The 18341-nt window shown below is 44.2% G+C and overlaps 1 protein-coding gene across 1 annotated transcript in view; it reads right to left on the reverse strand.

Moving 5' to 3' along the window:
* Positions 1 to 12371, reverse strand: part of SHLD1 (shieldin complex subunit 1) — a 55403-nt gene extending 43032 nt beyond the window's left edge. Inside the window, exon 1 of the mRNA XM_075267444.1 lies at positions 12165 to 12371. Coding sequence (XP_075123545.1) covers positions 12165 to 12342 — 178 coding nt within the window. The 5' untranslated portion in view covers positions 12343 to 12371. The remainder of the gene's footprint in view (positions 1 to 12164) is intronic.
* Positions 12372 to 18341: the final 5970 nt, after the last annotated feature.

Genomic DNA, 18341 nt, shown 5'->3' on the forward strand with positions numbered 1-18341 from the left:
TATATATATATATATATATATATATATATATATATATAAAATCACATTTATAAAAATAATTATAACATTAGTAGGATATATATGTATAATATATATATATATATATATATATATATATATATATATATATATATATTTATTTTTTTTATTTTTTTTTAAATAGTACTATTATAACAGGACGAGGTGCCCGTCATGTGTATTAAAGGAATAGTATGTCACAAAGATGGAGAGGATGTCACCTGAAACACACAGCTCAGATCCTGCTTGCAGCCCTCTTTTTGCGACTGTTCAATCCCTTAATCAATAATGATGGTAGTATCTAAGGGGTCTCCTTATGTTTGCACCCCCTCATTGGCACTGATGCATTCCAATGAATTGTCATGGTGACAGGGGGGCCGATTGAAGGCCCCCACATTATCATCACAAGAAACCTATAAGACTGCCAAAGAGTCTGGCAGAAATATTACAATGTATGATATGGGTAATCGTGTAGCCCAGTGTTCTCATCCATGTATGAGACGAAAATCACAAATGTTAAAAAAGTAAAATATAATAAAAATAAAACATTGTAAAAGAATTACATGAAAAATAAAGCAAAAACATAAATAGCCATTTTTGCACAGAAAAATAGTAATAATAAATATTGGTTATTAATGCGACCATAATAAAGTATCCTGTACAGTGATAAGTCATACTGTTTCACAAAAAGCTAAAAAAATAATAATAATTGCAGCTCAAATCATAAAATATATATATATATATATATATATATATATATATATATATATATATATATATATATATATATACACACACACACACACACACACACACACACACGATACGTTCCCTTTAAAGGGATCCTATCATATAAACCCTTTTTTTTCTGAGTAACACGTAGGAATAGCCTTAAGAAAAGCTATTCTCCTAACTTTCGTTGTCTTCTCTGCGCCCTGGTCCATAGGAATCCCGGTTCTTGTCGGTATGCAAATGAGTTCTCTTGCAGCACTGGGGGCGGGTCCCAGCACTCAAACAGCACTGGCGGCATTCCCAATGCTGCAAGAGAACTCACTCCAGCACCGCCTCCATCTTCGTCAACAGCGTCCTCTTCATCCTCTTCGTCCGGCGGTAGCTTGTAACTTCTAGGCCTCAGGCCTTCGGCAGAGCAGACTACGCATGCCCACAGGCCACGAGAAAATGGCCACTTATAATACTGTGCAAGGGGCCATTTTCTTGTGCCCTGTGGGCATGCGCAGTCTACTCTGCCCAAGGTGCCAGGCCTAGAAGTTACAAGCTACCGCTGGAAGAAGAGGATGAAGATGGGGACGGTGCTGGAGAGAGTTCTCGCACAGCATTGGGGACACCTCCAGTGCTGTTTGAGCACTGGGGCCCGTCCCCAGTGCTGTGAGAGAACTCATTTGCATTCCGACAAGAACCGGGATTTCTATGGAACGGCGGCGTGGAGAAGACAACGAAAGGTAGGAGAAGAATAGCCTTTCTTAAGGCTATTCCTACGTGTTACTCAGAAAAAAAAAGGGTTTATATGATAGGATCCCTTTAAGAAGAATAAAGCATACTGTGGACATAAACATGATTTTAAGATGCAACAAAATGTGCTTTGTGCATTAACAGGTCTGATACTGTACGAGTCATCTGATATATCATTTTTATATGACAATTGTATAATCAGGTTTCTGCACTAACTCCAGGAACGTGATTGAAGATTTCTAGATTTAACAAGATTTCCGTCAGAAAATCAATTAAATTGTAGTAAAGATTCCATGCTCATTGGGTATTTTATATTTGTGCATATGAAAGTGAAGCTTCAAGTAAGGAGATTGGATGACAGCTCAATAAACTGCAGCACAATAATGTTAAATGCAGAATATAATCCAATCACTGCCGAATCTGTACAGAATTACTGCTGGATGTGGTGGGAACATTGAGACAAATGCACAGAATCTTGGCAAACGTTTGGATAACACACACACACACACATATATATATATATACACACACTCACCGGCCACTTTATTAGGTACACCTGTCCAACTGCTCGTTAACACTTAATTTCTAATCAGCCAATCACATGGCGGCAACTCAGTGCATTTAGGCATGTAGACATGGTCAAGACAATCTCCTGCAGTTCAAACCGAGCATCAGTATGGGGAAGAAAGGTGATTTGAGTGCCTTTGAACGTGGCATGGTTGTTGGTGCCAGAAGGGCTGGTCTGAGTATTTCAGAAACTGCTGATCTACTGGGATTTTCACGCACAACCATCTCTAGGGTTTACAGAGAATGGTCCGAAAAAGAAAAAACATCCAGTGAGCGGCAGTTCTGTGGGCGGAAATGCGTTGTTGATGCCAGAGGTCAGAGGAGAATGGCCAGACTGGTTTGAGCTGATAGAAAGGCAACAGTGACTCAAATAGCCACCCGTTACAACCAAGGTAGCCAGAAGAGCATCTCTGAACGCCGCACAGTACGTCGAACTTTGAGGCAGATGGGCTACAGCAGCAGAAGACCACACCGGGTGCCACTCCTTTCAGCTAAGAACAGGAAACTGAGGCTACAATTTGCACAAGCTCATCGAAATTGGACAATTGAAGATTGGAAAAACGTTGCCTGGTCTGATGAGTCTCGATTTCTGCTGCGACATTCGGATGGGAGGGTCAGAATTTGGCGTCAACAACATGAAAGCATGGATCCATCCTGCCTTGTATCAACGGTTCAGGCTGGTGGTGGTGGTGTCATGGTGTGGGGAATATTTTCTTGGCACTCTTTGGGCCCCTTGGTACCAATTGAGCATCGTTGCAACGCCAAAGCCTACCTGAGTATTGTTGCTGACCATGTCCATCCCTTTATGACCACAATGTACCCAACATCTGATGGCTACTTTCAGCAGGATAATGCGCCATGTCATAAAGCTGGAATCATCTCAGACTGGTTTCTTGAACATGACAATGAGTTCACTGTACTCCAATGGCCTCCACAGTCACCAGATCTCAATCCAATAGAGCATCTTTGGGATGTGGTGGAACGGGAGATTCGCATCATGGATGTGCAGCCGACAAATCTGCGGCAACTGTGTGATGCCATCATGTCAATATGGACCAAAATCTCTGAGGAATGCTTCCAGCACCTTGTTGAATCTATGCCACGAAGAATTGAGGCAGTTCTGAAGGCAAAAGGGGGTCCAACCCATTACTAGCATGGTGTACCTAATAAAGTGGCCGGTGAGTGTATATATATATATATATATATATATATATATATATATATACATATATACACACAGTGCCTACAAGTAGTATTCAACCCCCTGCAGATTTAGCAGGTTTGATAAGATGCAAATAAATTAGAGAGAACAAGAGCAGGATTTATTAACAGATGATTAATCTTACAAACCAAAAAGTTATGTTGCTCAGTTAAATTTTAATAAATTTTAAACATAAAAGTGTGGGTCAATTGTTATTCAACCCCTAGGTTTAATATTTTGTGGAATAACCCTTGTTTGCAATTACAGCTAATAATCGTCTTTTATAAGACCTGATCAGGCCGGCACAGGTCTCTGGAGTTATCTTGGCCCACTCCTCCATGCAGATCTTCTCCAAGTTATCTAGGTTCTTTGGGTGTCTCATGTGGACTTTAATCTTGAGCTCCTTCCACAAGTTTTCAATTGGGTTAAGGTCAGGAGACTGACTAGGCCACTGCAACACCTTGATTTTTTCCCTCTTGAACCAGACCTTGGTTTTCTTGGCTGTGTGCTTTGGGTCGTTGTCTTGTTGGAAGATGAAATGACGACCCATCTTAAGATCCTTGATGGAGGAGCGGAGTTTCTTGGCCAAAATCTCCAGGTAGGCCGTGCTATCCATCTTCCCATGGATTCGGACCAGATGGCCAGGCCCCTTGGCTGAGAAGCAGCCCCACAGCATGATGCTGCCACCACCATGCTTGACTGTAGGGATGGTATTCTTGGGGTCGTATGCAGTGCCATCCAGTCTCCAAACGTCACGTGTGTGGTTGGCACCAAAGATCTCGATCTTGGTCTCATCAAACCAGAGAACCTTGAACCAGTCTGTCTCAGAGTCCTCCAAGTGATCATGAGCAAACTGTAGACGAGCCTTGACATGACGCTTTGAAAGTAAAGGTACCTTACGGGCTCGTCTGGAACGGAGACCATTGCGGTGGAGTACGTTACTTATGGTATTGACTGAAACCAATGTCCCCACTGCCATGAGATCTTCCCGGAGCTCCTTCCTTGTTGTCCTTGGGTTAGCCTTGACTCTTCGGACAAGCCTGGCCTCGGCACGAGAGGAAACTTTCAAAGGCTGTCCAGGCCGTGGAAGGCTAACAGTACTTCCATAAGCCTTCCACTTCCAGATGATGCTCCCAACAGTGGAGACAGGTAAGCCCAATTCCTTGGAAAGGGTTTTGTACCCCTTGCCAGCCTTGTGACCCTCCACGATCTTGTCTCTGATGGCCTTGGAATGCTCCTTTGTCTTTCCCATGTTGACCATGTATGAGTGCTGTTCACAAGTTTGGGGAGGGTCTTAAATAGTCAGAAAAGGCTGGAAAAAGAGATAATTAATCCAAACATGTGAAGCTCATTGTTCTTTGTGCCTGAACTACTTCTTAATACTTTAGGGGAACCAAACAGAATTCTGGTGGTTTGAGGGGTTGAATAATAAATTACCCTCTGAATAAACTTTTCTCAATTTAAACAAAAATTAAACAAGGAAATAACAACTTTTTTGCTACTGAGCATTTCACACTTCCAGGCTGATCTACAGTCCAAATGTCACAATGCCAAGTTAATTCCGAATGTGTAAACCTGCTAAATCTGCAGGTAGTTGAATACTACTTGTAGGCACTGTATATATATATATATATATATATATATATATATATATATATATATATATATATATATATATATATATACACACGCACACACAGACACATATATATATATCTCCCATATATTATAACATTATTATAGATCATAATCTAAACCAGAAAGGCTACATATTACAATGTCTCATATCTTCTGAAGATTATTTTCTGCAAATACAGATGTCAATCCATGTAAAAAAGGACATATATCGAGATATGTGTACTAGGAGATGATCAGATTTTCAAAACAACACAATTTCATAAAACTCTATATGTACCTCTATGAGGACATCCAGAGGTTGTGTTAAAAAATGCAGCCTGTCAAGGGTTTTGCTGGCATGTCAGTGTAATTAAATTGATTTCATGAGAAACTGGAGTCCTGAGCATGGTCACTCTCTATTATACTCTATGGAGGGTACAGAAAAGTACTAGAGATAAAAGGATAGGCATAAGTTTCTGTTTTGCTCCTCATTCTTAAAGGAGCGGTAGACAAAGAGACATATACTCACTCCATTCACTTCACTTGGACCACAGGAGATAGCATAAGTGCAGTACTTGACTGACTCTGGAAGCCCTATTGAAGTGAATGGAACAAAACTATTACGAAAGTATTTAACAGAATAGATGGAATACAGTTCTCAGAAAGATTAAAAGGATTGTCTCATCTCAAGGATCCTATCTATACTGGTAGTTTATGTAAATTGAAGACTTTTACTAAATATATGGCTTTAGAAATTCTGCTTTGTTTGCCTGCTATGTGAACTTATTCCTCCCATTGTTTACACAGCATTGCTATAACCAAGGACCTATAGGACAAGTGATATCACTCACTGCTCTTGCCTGCAGGACAATCAGTTCAGCTAATTGGAGTTTTGCTGATAAAGCCTGGCCATTATTTCTCTATGCAAACACACAGATCACACTGAGCCCATTCTGTACAAGCATCTGCATATTATCTGATTTGCATAAGTGTTCTGTGTCCTGTTCAGCAAGAGGGAGGAGGGAGAAGAGAAATACAGGAAGTGAGAAGCAGACACTGCAGGCAGAGTGCCCCTTTAACGATAAAAAAATGACTGAGGTTTAAGCTGTGAAGCATCATGCCAGGTGTTGCAGACAAAGCATGCCTATTCATCCCTAACCTTACAAAGACCTATCCAAGATAGAGTAGCTGGTTCCCGCTACTCCTGTACTTTCAAAGACTGAAGTAGGTGCAATAACTCAGCAGTAAAGACAGTGCATATCATCATACAGTGCAATAAGTCATAAGCATATGCCGCAACCCAGATGGAAGGAACCAGAGGATGGAAGTAATACTGCCAGATGATATGCCATCTGCTAGGCCCGAGAACACTCAACCACACACCCCAGCCCTCCTCCTGGGCCGGACACTGCTGAGGGGGGTCCAGCAGCACTACCTGGATGGTGGTGGTAGTAGTTTCCCCAGGACACAACTGGAGAAATGTATTAACAGCAGCTTTCGAATGGAGGTAGTAGTACCTCAGTGTCCACATCTGCAGCCTTGGCCTTAGGAGGGTGCCCAAGGCTGATACAGACTTTTCTCCAACTACAACTCCTCTCATGCCATTCTCAGTGTTGTTAAATACATCTGCAGACTGCAGGAACTCAACTGTCCAGAGCTAGACAGGAAGCTGGTCTCCTACACCCCTTCCCAGTGGTCTGTGATTAACAATGTATATACATGACACAGAACGTAGAGGATGGGACATACCAACACAAGCCAGACACTCTGGGATGCTGCACATGCACAGCAATGAGCAGAATATTACACATCATACAGTATAGGGCCTTAAAAAGGTGCAACACTTTGCTAATCCTTATGTTACGAAACCCAAACTTCATCAAGTTCCACTTTGAGACCAAAGCCCAGAATGTTCACTTTATATAATTACATTCATTCACTTTAATAAAGGAAAAGTCAATATACGGCCTGATCGCCAAATATTGCGAAACGACTTATATTGGAAGGTTTTTTTTTCATTACTGTACTTTTTACAGCAACCAGCTTATCCTTTTTTCTTAACAATGTTCATGAAATTTGTTCTTTGAGAAGAGAACAAGTATCTCCCTAGACATAACCCCATTCACCTGCCCATTGGAGCATAATAAAAGTAGATTCATTAGTCTGCTTCTCCCACACACAGTGCTAAGGAGCAAAAGATACCTGAAGACGTCTTCACCATCTCAAATCATGTTCCCTGCAAAATGTATTTGGAGGTAAAGAACATAAAAATGTAAGAAATATAACATCCGATAACAAAAGGTTCATTAGAGGAGCTGGCGAATAAGTGAAGACCTTAAGGTTACAATTATACATCAGCTCTTAGGAAATGTAAGGCTATTTTAATACCAGGCACTATAATATATGTATACATATCTATCCATCATGTTAGCAGTCCCAGAATTACGTCTCAGCAGCCTGCGACAGACTGGCTTCTGCTTAAGATCCTTGCTTTTTTTGCACCTGAATGGTTTCCATTTACCACTGCAGACTCCATATTCTGCTGAGATACCGAGGTCAGAAGAAGTGGCAGGCTGCCTGATAAATACCCCATTGATGCCAACGCCATTCTTTTCAAAGGAACTCTGCTGGAAACTGTACACGAGCGTCAGCACAATAACCAAAGTATTGAGAAAATAGAAAAATAGCTTACTGTAGGGAAAGACCAGTGGTCTATGGTGTATTCACACGGCCATAACATATCTATATTATAAGGACTATATAACAGCCATAAATCTCATTCCCGTCATGGGTCTAATGACACAATAGGAATACGTGATGTTGTTTGGTCTAGATGCTGAACATCAACAATGGTAGCCATTATAATGCCCATAACTGTTACAAAGACGTCAACCTGGTAGAGCCTGTACTGGCATGTAGACATCTCTTTATATATCAATACATTGTGTATGGACAGTACACTGCTAGTACAGCTTGGTATAAGAAAGAATAGAGCCTGTGGCTCAGTCAGTTCAGTAACAACCTTGAATAATCTACTTCTTGGGTTCAAATCCTGGCTCACACCTAATGGAAAAAATTAATACAGTTAAACACAAAGGATCTCTGGGCAACCACCTCATTAATATTCACTGCAGTGAGGTGACATCACAGTGCAGTGTATACTAAAGAGCCTGCAGATGGGTGAAGGTGACTACTGATCAGATGAGGGGGGTCTAAAACCTGAGAACCCAGGTGCACTGACATGTTATAAACCAACTTTTTAAAAGAGGACCTTTCATCAGTTGGGGCACATGTGGTTTTATATACCTCTAGAATGCCGACAGTGCGCTGTCGGCTTTCACGATCTGTGCCCCAGGTGAAGGGCTATCGCTATCGGTGCCGGTACCATAGCTCTTCACTGTCAGAAGGACGTTCCTGAACGCCCTTCTTCACAGCAGCGCCTATAGCACTTTATTGTGACAGCGGGGAGGAACGCCCCCTCCCCTCCTGATGGTGCTCGTCCATAAACTGGTACTGGAGGTGGCGTTCCTCCCCGCTCTCACAGTACAACGCTATAGGCGCTGCTGTGAGGAAGGACGTTCCTGACTGACTGTCAGGAACACCCTTTTGACGGTGAAGAGCTACGGTACCAGCAACGATAGTTCTTCACCTGGGGCACAGATATATAAAATCGCATGTGCCCCAATTGATGAAAGATCCTCTTTAAAGTACTCTAATTAACATCAAGAGAAGACTACACCTCTACAATACCTACCAATGATACCAAGTGTTCCTCCTGCACTACTTGTGTTTTTGGCAATTTCACAAGAATAAAACGTACCAACACCCCGATTGTATGAAGAGGTCACATCAATCAGAGGAGTGCTGCAGCCTCTTCACTACTTACTGAGCACAGTGCTGTTCATTTTATAGTGGCTGTGCTTGGTACTGCAGCTTAGCCCATTCTTTGGATATATGACTCATGAATGCCAGAAACTGTGCTGATCAGCAGGGGTGCCAGGTGTTGTACCCCAAACTTACACTGGTATCAATATTAAACTGATGGAAAACCCCTTTAATGAAATGACTATTTAGATTATATTTGAGCATTACCCTGTATTACCCGAGCATTACTCATTTTAATCAATATGAGGATAATCCCTTAGAGTCTGCAGACATAATAATCATGGAGCTAAATGTCATTTTACATCTGGGAATTCCTCTGCATTGTCATTTCCACTGATTTCTTACAAGTCCATGTGATGTTCCGTCAGCTCGGCCACGATATTACATGTATATAATAATGTTTCGGCTCGGTGACAGTATAAATTGATAATTACAGTTTTCCATTCATATGCAGTCATTCCAGACAATAGATGCGGCTGCTACATTTACAGCTTAATGCTAAGTCACTCAGCACTAGCGTTCCAGCTGCAGAGAAGCAAATAAAATCTGCTCTACAATATGGAAAAATGTGCATATGGCAAAGCTTCTCTGTGCTCCTGAGCGCGCCTATCACCGCAGCACATTTCATTGCACCAGCGGAAACAATCACCAATAACAAATACCATAACCAATGTACATCAAAAATCACAGTATATTTCACATCCAACTGTAAGACACTGGGGTATACGCCTCCATGTTAATGTATGATTTATTGACTACTAGCAGTTACCCGCGACTTTGTCTGCGGGTTGACGGTGGCGTTGAACCGCTTATATGTGTTGTCCCCCCATCTCTGCCCCCAGTTCCTTGTCCCCCCATCTCTTCCCCAAGTTTCTTGTCCCCCCATCTCTGCCCCCAGTTCCTTGTCCCCCCATCTCTTCCCCCAGTTTCTTGTCCCCCCATCTCTGCCCCCAGTTTCTTGTTCCATCTCTGCTCCCAGTTTCTTGTCCCTGCAGTTTCTTGTCCCCCCATCTCTGGTCCCAGTTTCTTGTCCCCCCATCGCTGCCCCCAGTTTCTTGTCCCCCCATCTGTGTCCCCAGTTTCTTGTCCCCCCCCCATCTCTGCCCCCAGCTTCATGTCCCCCCATCTCTGACCATAGTTTCTTGTCCCTCCATCTCTGCCTCCAGTTTCTTGTCCCCCACCCATCTCTGCCCCCAGCTTCATGTCCCCCCATCTCTGGCCCCAGTTTCTTGTCCCTCCATCTCTGCCTCCAGTTTCTTGTCCCCCCCCCCCATCTCTGCCCCCAGCTTCATGTCCCCCCATCTCTGCCCCCAGCTTCATGTCCCCCTCCTACATCGGCCCCAGTGTAGTAGCACTCACCTTGGCCACGCTCCCTCGCCGCTGCTTTCTCCGCTCGCTCAGTGCATATAGTTCTCGGGCTGCTGCCTGTGTGTGTCCTAGATGTGGCAGAGCGAGGCCCCGGCACCAGGTTGCTATGACGCCGGGCCACGCTCTGCTGCATATACGACACACACAGGCAGCAGCCCGAGAACTATGTGCACTGAGCGAGCGGAGAGAGCGGCGGGGAAGTGTGGCCAAGGTGAATGCTATTAGACTGGGGCCGATGTAGGAGGGAGACATGAAGCTGGGGAATGTTGTTGATCCCTGGGGACACCCCCTCCCCCCGGGACACCCCCTCACCCCGCTGCACTGACCTGTATGTGGAGTGCCGGGTTCAGCAGCCTCCTCCATCCGCGATGTGTGCAGGTGGCCTAGTATAGCTGCGGTTCTGGGACGAAGTGGGCTGCCGCCATCTTGTTCACTGTGTCCCTGCTCAATCAGCACGCCCACATTCAGCCCCCAACCTATGGTGCCGCAGCCCTGGCTCTATAGCCCGCCCACAGCCTGCCATGCACCAATAGGAGGTGCGTGGACAGACCAGCGCTGGCGGAATGCCAGCTTCTACAGCCGAGCCCGGAGGGGTCTTTGGAGGGTCAAGGTGACGATTTGGGGTGAGTGACCCACATTTTAAGTAGCCTACTACCTTTTCCTGGCTAATATGTGTGTGTGTGTGAAATTTCCCCAAAATCCATTCAACCGTTTGGCTGTGATTGAGGAACAAACATCCAAACACACAAACCCACAAACTTTCACCTTTATAATATTAAAAGGATATTGTTACTTAACACAGTAGGCAGAACGCGGGAGAGACACACATAGATGAAGCTGGGATTGCACCCAAAATCCAGGACAGTTGAGAGGTAGGTATATGTGACGTAGAATCAGTAAAACTAAAAATCCTAACATTAAACAATTGCATGCGAGTATTTTTTTAGCAGTACTGCAATGTAGTTTTAAAGGGGTTATGCCATATATACTACACGAGTATAAGCCAAGGCCCTTAATTTTACCACAAAAAACTGGGAAAACTTATTGGCTCAAGTATAAGCCTAGGGGGGAGAAATGCACCATTGCAGATAAATAGTCTGGTCATGTGCTTTTTAGTCCATTGCACTACAGGAGCGTACTGCGCATGCGCGCATAAGAATGGTCACCGGCCTGTGTGCTCGGCTCTGCCTGCGGCCCGATTGCAGAACCGACTGCGCAGGTGTCCAAATGTGACCCCAGCCAGAAGAAGACGAGTGAAGAGGACGTTGCTGAAGAAGATAGCTGGAGAGAGTTCTCTCGCAGCACTGGGGACGCCCCCAGTGCTGTTGATTGCTGTGAGAAAACTAATTTGCATACCAACAAAAAAACGGGTTTTTAACCGAACAGTGGGCTTGAAACGACTTCTAAAGGTAGGAGACGAATAACCTTTCTTAAGGCTATTCCGACGTGTGAACGACAAAAAAAAAAAAAAGAGTTTTAATGGTACAATCCCTTTAAGTCCAACAACAATGAGGGTCCAACAACTGAGACTTCCGCAGTTCAGCTGTTCGGGGACATCATGGCTCTTGGTAGGTTTCCATGGAGGGAGCTGCACTGCCATAAAATTTCCACCAGCGGGTTTTGGTACCTCAGCACTGTCCTATTTAAGTCTATGGGTCAGTGCTGCAGTACCTACAATTTGTATGGCAAGTAAGTGAGCAGTGTGTCGCTTGGTATGTAAACAATACAGACAGCCACAATGTCCATGAACAGCTGATCTGCAGGGGTCTCAGCTGTCAGACCCTTGCAGATCGAATACTGATGATCTAGACCAGGGATAGGGAACCTTCGGCTCTCCAGCTGCTGTGAAACTACAACTCCCAGCATGCTCCATTCACTTCCATGGGAGTTCCAAGAGCAGCAGAGCAAGTATGCATGCTGGGAGTTGTAGTTTTGCAACAGCTGGAGAGCCGTACGTTCCCTACCCCTGATCTAGACAATTACAATTACCGTTGAATAAGACACAAGTGATATTCAGGATATAGATTCTTTAGCTGACCTGTATCATTCTGTGAGGTCAGTGAGGAAGCAGATGTTAAAGTGGAGCAGAAATCGTCTTCCCACGATGTAGGTGAAGGCTCTTGTGGTAAGACACTCTGGGATATGTTGTACGTGCAGGAGATATCCACCACGCTGCTGCGGTCAGACGTCTGGCTGGGATCATCTGCTGCATTCATTCCTCTGTATGACTGGTGCAGCTAATGGATGACTGATGAACAAAGAAATAAATGGTTCAGTAAGGTCCTGTTCAGACGTTGGAAAATAAAGAGCAATCTGAAGTGGACGTCCGCCTCGGATTCGTCTTTATTTTCCACGCACCATCTCCTGGTGTTTCAGTGACTGTAATGTTTACTAAAGACACATCCCTGAGGTCCTTTATAGGAGATCCTGAATTTAAGGAGAACCCGTCTCATTGACAAAGTCATATGGTCCACAAGTTAAGATTCACAATAACATTTTTATCTATATCTCTGATCATTCTGGAATTAGGATGATCTTGATATGATGTCCTGAGTGACAGCTGGACATAGAAAAATACACAGACCAGTCACATTAATGTGACCACCTGTCAAAATCCAGAATAACAACCTTTGGCAGAGCGGACCGCTGCGAGACGTGCAGGAAGAGAGGGGATGTTGTGATGATGTCACTGGGATGTTGTGCCATGTCAACTCCAGTGCCGTGGCCAGCTGCGCTAGGTTACACGGTTGAGCATCCATGGCGCGAACAACCCGATCAAGGTGGTCCCACAGATTCTCAATTGGGTTCAAGTCCGGGGAATTTTCTGGCCAAGGGAGTACGGTAGACTTATCCTGGTGTTCCTCGAACCATGCACATACACTGCAAGCTTTATGACACGTCGCATTGTCCTGCTGGTAGATGCCATCATCCTGAGGAAAAACAATTCGCATGTAGGGGGTGAACATGGTCCACAAGGATAGATGCATACTTGTGTTGAACCATCGTGCCTTCCACAATGATGAGTGCACCCAGATGGCTGATGACACGCGCCTTCTGCGATTGGTTATTTAACGTTGACGTCAAAAGTAGGCGGTGGTCACATTAATATGACTGGACTGTGTAAGTATCAATAATTCTGTAAAAATTTATTTTTAATGTGGGCACAACAGGGCTATATGGGACTATAAATCCCGGGTCCATAAGGTTTAGGGTCTCAAATCATCTTGACTTGTTCCCTTTAACACAGCTGGAAGGGTTAACTAGTTATGCCATTTTTTATTTCTGAAAACAGATCTTCTGAGGTCCGCTCTTGTTTTTGGCAAAAGGCATATGGAGTCAACACAGACTACAGGAGCGGTGATAGGTACATAAACCTAATCCATACACAACCTCCGGAGAGGAAGAAGATATTACAGAGCTGCCATATCCGCTGAGCACTCTGTGAAAAAGAACGCTCATGGCCGACTGTCATAGCGGAGAAGACATATGGCTTCTCTTGGGGGTAGCACGTCAAACACATAAGGGCCGCATGTGTCCCCCAGTAGGGTGTCACTGGTGTGTGATAAAATAATTGCATTGTGAGCGGGGACTGGGAATAAAGCAAGTCAGGAAAATCTGTGGAAACTGTCACTGCAACATAAAGAATAAACTGAGCCATCTTAGAAATGTGGCCTTATGTCTAAAAATTGTCATGGAGGCCGAGGCCACAAGCTGCATTTCCAGCTGTGGTTTTCTGGGCCACATCGAGAATGCACTTGAGGCCTTAATGTTATGACAAGTCTACTACATGACACTTACCCATGTGTAGAAAAATGACATTTTTTTAGTGTGCAAATGGTTTACAAATAGATAATTATCTGCTGCAATATAATCTTGATTCTCACGTATTAACTAGAAACTATCTAATCACGTTACACGTCTGCCGCCCACACTCGCCCCATTGCCCCCTTCTGCATGCGACTAGTGAAACCCAGAATAAATAGGTGTAATAAACATGGCATGTTCACACAGTGACAAGTATGACTATAGTAGAAGGAGTAGATTATGACGTGTCCGTGCCTTTGGTGCCAATCTAAATATAGCCCAATGCACGGAGCACCACTATATGATATCAGAGGCATACGGAGCTACAGTATGTAGCCGTAAGTCTCTACGGGTGCTGGATTATGGTGGCAAACACCTTGGACCATGTACAGCCCAGTAACACAGGAACGTGTCAGGGGAATCAGGGACAGGAGCCCAATAAAGGGAACCCAACAGCAGGTTTGGAGACACTAGACCACCATCATGTCCTTACACACCAGTGGTCTGGTGTTCACCTATGGTACAAAGTGACCTTTACTCTAAGAGAACTGGTGTATATGGGAATAGGCAGGTCGCATCTTGTTAATGGCCCTTTCTTGTGCCAAAAATGTGCCATTTCTCTCTTTCTATATGCCCTGCTTTTCTGAAAGTAGATATAGCAGGACGAAGACCAAGGTGGGCTATGGCGGAAGTTTACTGGCTTATCTGGCTTGAGACATATAGAAAACTACTTCAGTTCCTGATTGGGCATAGACTTCTATTGTGGAGCACTGGAATGTATCTGAATTATTAAGAAACCAGAGCCCCTTAATACACAGTCCAGTCATATTAATGTGCCCACCGCCTATTTTTGACGTCAACGTTAAATAACCAATGGCAGAAGGCACATGTCATCAGCCATTGGGTGCACTCATCATTGTGGAAGGCACGATGGATCAACACAAGTATGCATCTATCCTTGCGGACCATGTTCACCCCTACATGCGAATTGTTTTTTCTCAGGATGATGGCATCTACCAGCAGGACAATGCGACGTGTCATAAAGCTCGCAGTGTACGTGCGTGGTTCGAGGAGCACCAGGATGAGTTTACCGTACTCCCTTGGCCAACAAATGAAGGACCACCTTGATCGGGTTGCTCAACCGCATAAGCTAGCGCAGCTGGCCACGGCACCGGAGTCGGCATGGCTCAACATCCCAGTGACATCATCACAACATCCAGGGGTGAACCATTTGCTTCCGCCGCCTGAAGCAGACATCAGAAATATTTCCATTTTAGTGGCAAGAATTGGAATTGCAAGGATATTTTTAACTATACATGATAACATGATAGATTAAAATCAATATCTCCAAATATTCTTAAAAAAAATGTGTTTAAACATAAAAATCTGATTTAACCAATAAGTAAATTTCCTAGCAACAACATTACGACATTATGGTCCTAAAACAAAAACTTCTCAGACCAACCATGAAGAGTAAGGCTGTGTTCACACCTACGTTGGCGTCTCCCCATGGAATCAGTTTCTGTGATCCATTGATCAAAATCATGACAAATCTTTAGAAAGGGTTATTTCTAAAAAAATACAACATTGATTTCAATGGGGTTTAACCCCTTCCTGCCACAGGCATTTTTCAATTTTTGTTTTTGACTCTAAACCCTATAACATTGTTATTTTCTGTTCACAGAGCCATATGAGGGCTTAATGTTTGCAGGACAAATTGTTCTTTTTAATTGTACCATTTATTATTCTGTACGATGTACTGGGAAGCTGGAAAAAAATCATAATGGGGTGGAATTGGAAAGAAACTGCATTTGTAAAAACAAAACTTAGAGGAAAGTCACACAATGTTCACTCTGCAGCCAAAATGACAAGTCGCCTGTATTCTGTGTGTCAGTTCGATTCCAGGGATACAGTTTTTGGAGCACTTCCGCCGTGTATCTACTGTTTTTGACAGAGACAAAATTCAGACATATGGCACTTGGTAATCCATTTGTGTTGGTTTTACACATGCTCAGACTGAAGATGGGGGAGGGGGGTGGTGGTATTTAGAAATGTTTAGAGAGTGACCACCTCGAGTTCCTGTATGGCCAGGTCAGGCTACACTACCGTCCTGCCTACAAATACGAGGAAAAGATTTTTTAGTATCATAGAAATTGATGAGCGTGCATTTCTCAGTATCCGTAGCGCCGAGCCCGCCACCTCTACTAAGTACTGTATTTGTAGAATACATTCCCAGCATTTCAATCAAAATATCATCATTATTATGACTGGAAATGTAAATGTGACAAGTCACTTTAATTATCCTGAAAGACACGGCATTAATAGCAGTAATAAAACTAAGTGGAATTCTATAACTAGAGAGCATTGTGCCGCCCGCGGAGCTGAGGTTAGGAGAGCGGCCGCTTTGTAATCAATGATTTAATAGACCTCGATTCTGTCCACACTGCAGTCTGGAGAAATCAGCAGAAAAAGTTACTGAAACCGCCTGGCTGCTGGGAAGATAGACATACCTGACAGACTGTCAGGAACGCCCTTCTGACTGTAAAGAGCTACGGTACCGGGACCAATAACTCTTTACCCGGGGCACAGATCGGGAAAGCCAACAATGCGCTGAATTCAGTGCACTGTCGGCTTTCCAGCAGTATATAGAACTGTCTGTGCCCCGGACCATGAAAGGTCCTATTTAAAGCTGAAGCCCCTCTGTGCAAAAACGCACCGTTTTGGCCACAGCAGAAACGTGAAGTGGTTGGGATTCTGGCTATTCCCTTCCACACATTGCAGAACAAAAATCTGCAGTGGGAAAGCTCACATTTTTGGAAATCCTAGCATTATACCCATGGCAACGGGGGCTTAGTGTAAGAGGGTTTTGCATGTCCCCATGTATTTTTGATACTAATCATCAGTATCTGATCGGTGAGGGTCTGACACCTGGCCCCACACTGATCAGATGATCCTGCTGCCTCTGGGTATCGTAAGAGATGATTAAGGACAGGGGCCAGAAGCAGAGCTGCAGTACGACACTGCACTGACACGTCACCTTGTTTTTTTCCTCAGTGGTAGAAACTGGTGCTGTATACCAGGATACTGCAACTCTGCTCCTATTCACTGGTTGCCATCCCTCCTCGAAGCCATTGGCACGTGGAGGTAGCCAGATCAGCCGATCAGTGCGGGGTCCAGATGTCATACACCCACTGATCAGATACTAATAACCTATCCTGTGGTCATCAATATCAAAAGCACATGGGGTCCTGAATAACCCCTTTAAGGCTAAGACCCATGTAGTGAGCTGCAGCAAAAAAGCGCTACAGGGAAAAAACTGGAGCAAAAATGTATCGCAATTTTTCCCGCAGCACTTTTCACATACTGTCCGCACAGAGTTTCTCTACAGACTTTCTGCTTCCTTTATACTTATAAGGAAACCGCCAGCGTTTTCAAAAGTATAAAGCGCCGTTCACACTGTCGCTGCTGTCTGTCCCGGAGTGTCCGTGGTAAACCAAACAGCAGATGGCTTACGAGCGGTCGGCTTTAAAACCCATTCATTTGCAAAGGTGACCGCCCGTGAGCATTTTCAGCCTCTCTGCCTGGTGTCCGTCTTTTTTCCGCGAACACGAAATCCTGCATGGAGGACTTTGTGTCCATGAAAAAAAACTGGATACCAGGTGAGCGTTTTCAGCCTCTCCACCTGGTATCCAGTTTTTTTTCATGGACACAAAGTCCTCCATGCAGGATTTCGTGTTCGCGGAAAAAAGACGGACACCAGGCAGAGAGGCTGAAAATGCTCACGGGCGGTCACCTTTGCAAATGAATGGGTTTTAAAGCCGACCGCTCGCAAGCCGTATGCTGTCCGGTTTCCCCGGGGTTTACCACGGACACCCCAGGCAGGGTGGACAGCAGCGGCAGTGGAAACGCCCCCTAAGTGACATGCTACGATTTACAAAAATGTGAGTGTTTCTCAAACTGCGGTATTTCCGCTGCAGATTATTTTCTGCAAGGTGTGGATGGGATTAACTAGAATCCCATCCACTTTGCAGGAACTGTAAAATGGCGAGGTTTTGCTACAGTGTTTTCGTGCGGAAACCACACGGACCCCATTATAGTCTATGGGGTCCGCAAGTTTCTTTAGGTAACACGTCTGTGTGCCAAAAATCTGTTGTGCCTTTTAAAGGTGCAATTCATAGCACCATGATCAGATATATATTCAAAAGAAGCTGTGGCACTGAAGCCTTACACAGCATTGTGTTCTCAGGCCAGTGAGGTCATGCCCATTGGTCACATGAAAATATGAATGGAAATACTGAACAGTCACTACGCAAGGTACAAACTTGTATCCCTCATATAAATTCCAAGGCTCATGGAGATACAGAATGGCCCCACAGGTTCCATGCATCTATAAAAGATTGCAGCAGGTACA

This window comes from Leptodactylus fuscus, chromosome 3 (assembly GCF_031893055.1).
Source record: "Leptodactylus fuscus isolate aLepFus1 chromosome 3, aLepFus1.hap2, whole genome shotgun sequence".
Classification (NCBI taxonomy): domain Eukaryota; kingdom Metazoa; phylum Chordata; class Amphibia; order Anura; family Leptodactylidae; genus Leptodactylus; species Leptodactylus fuscus.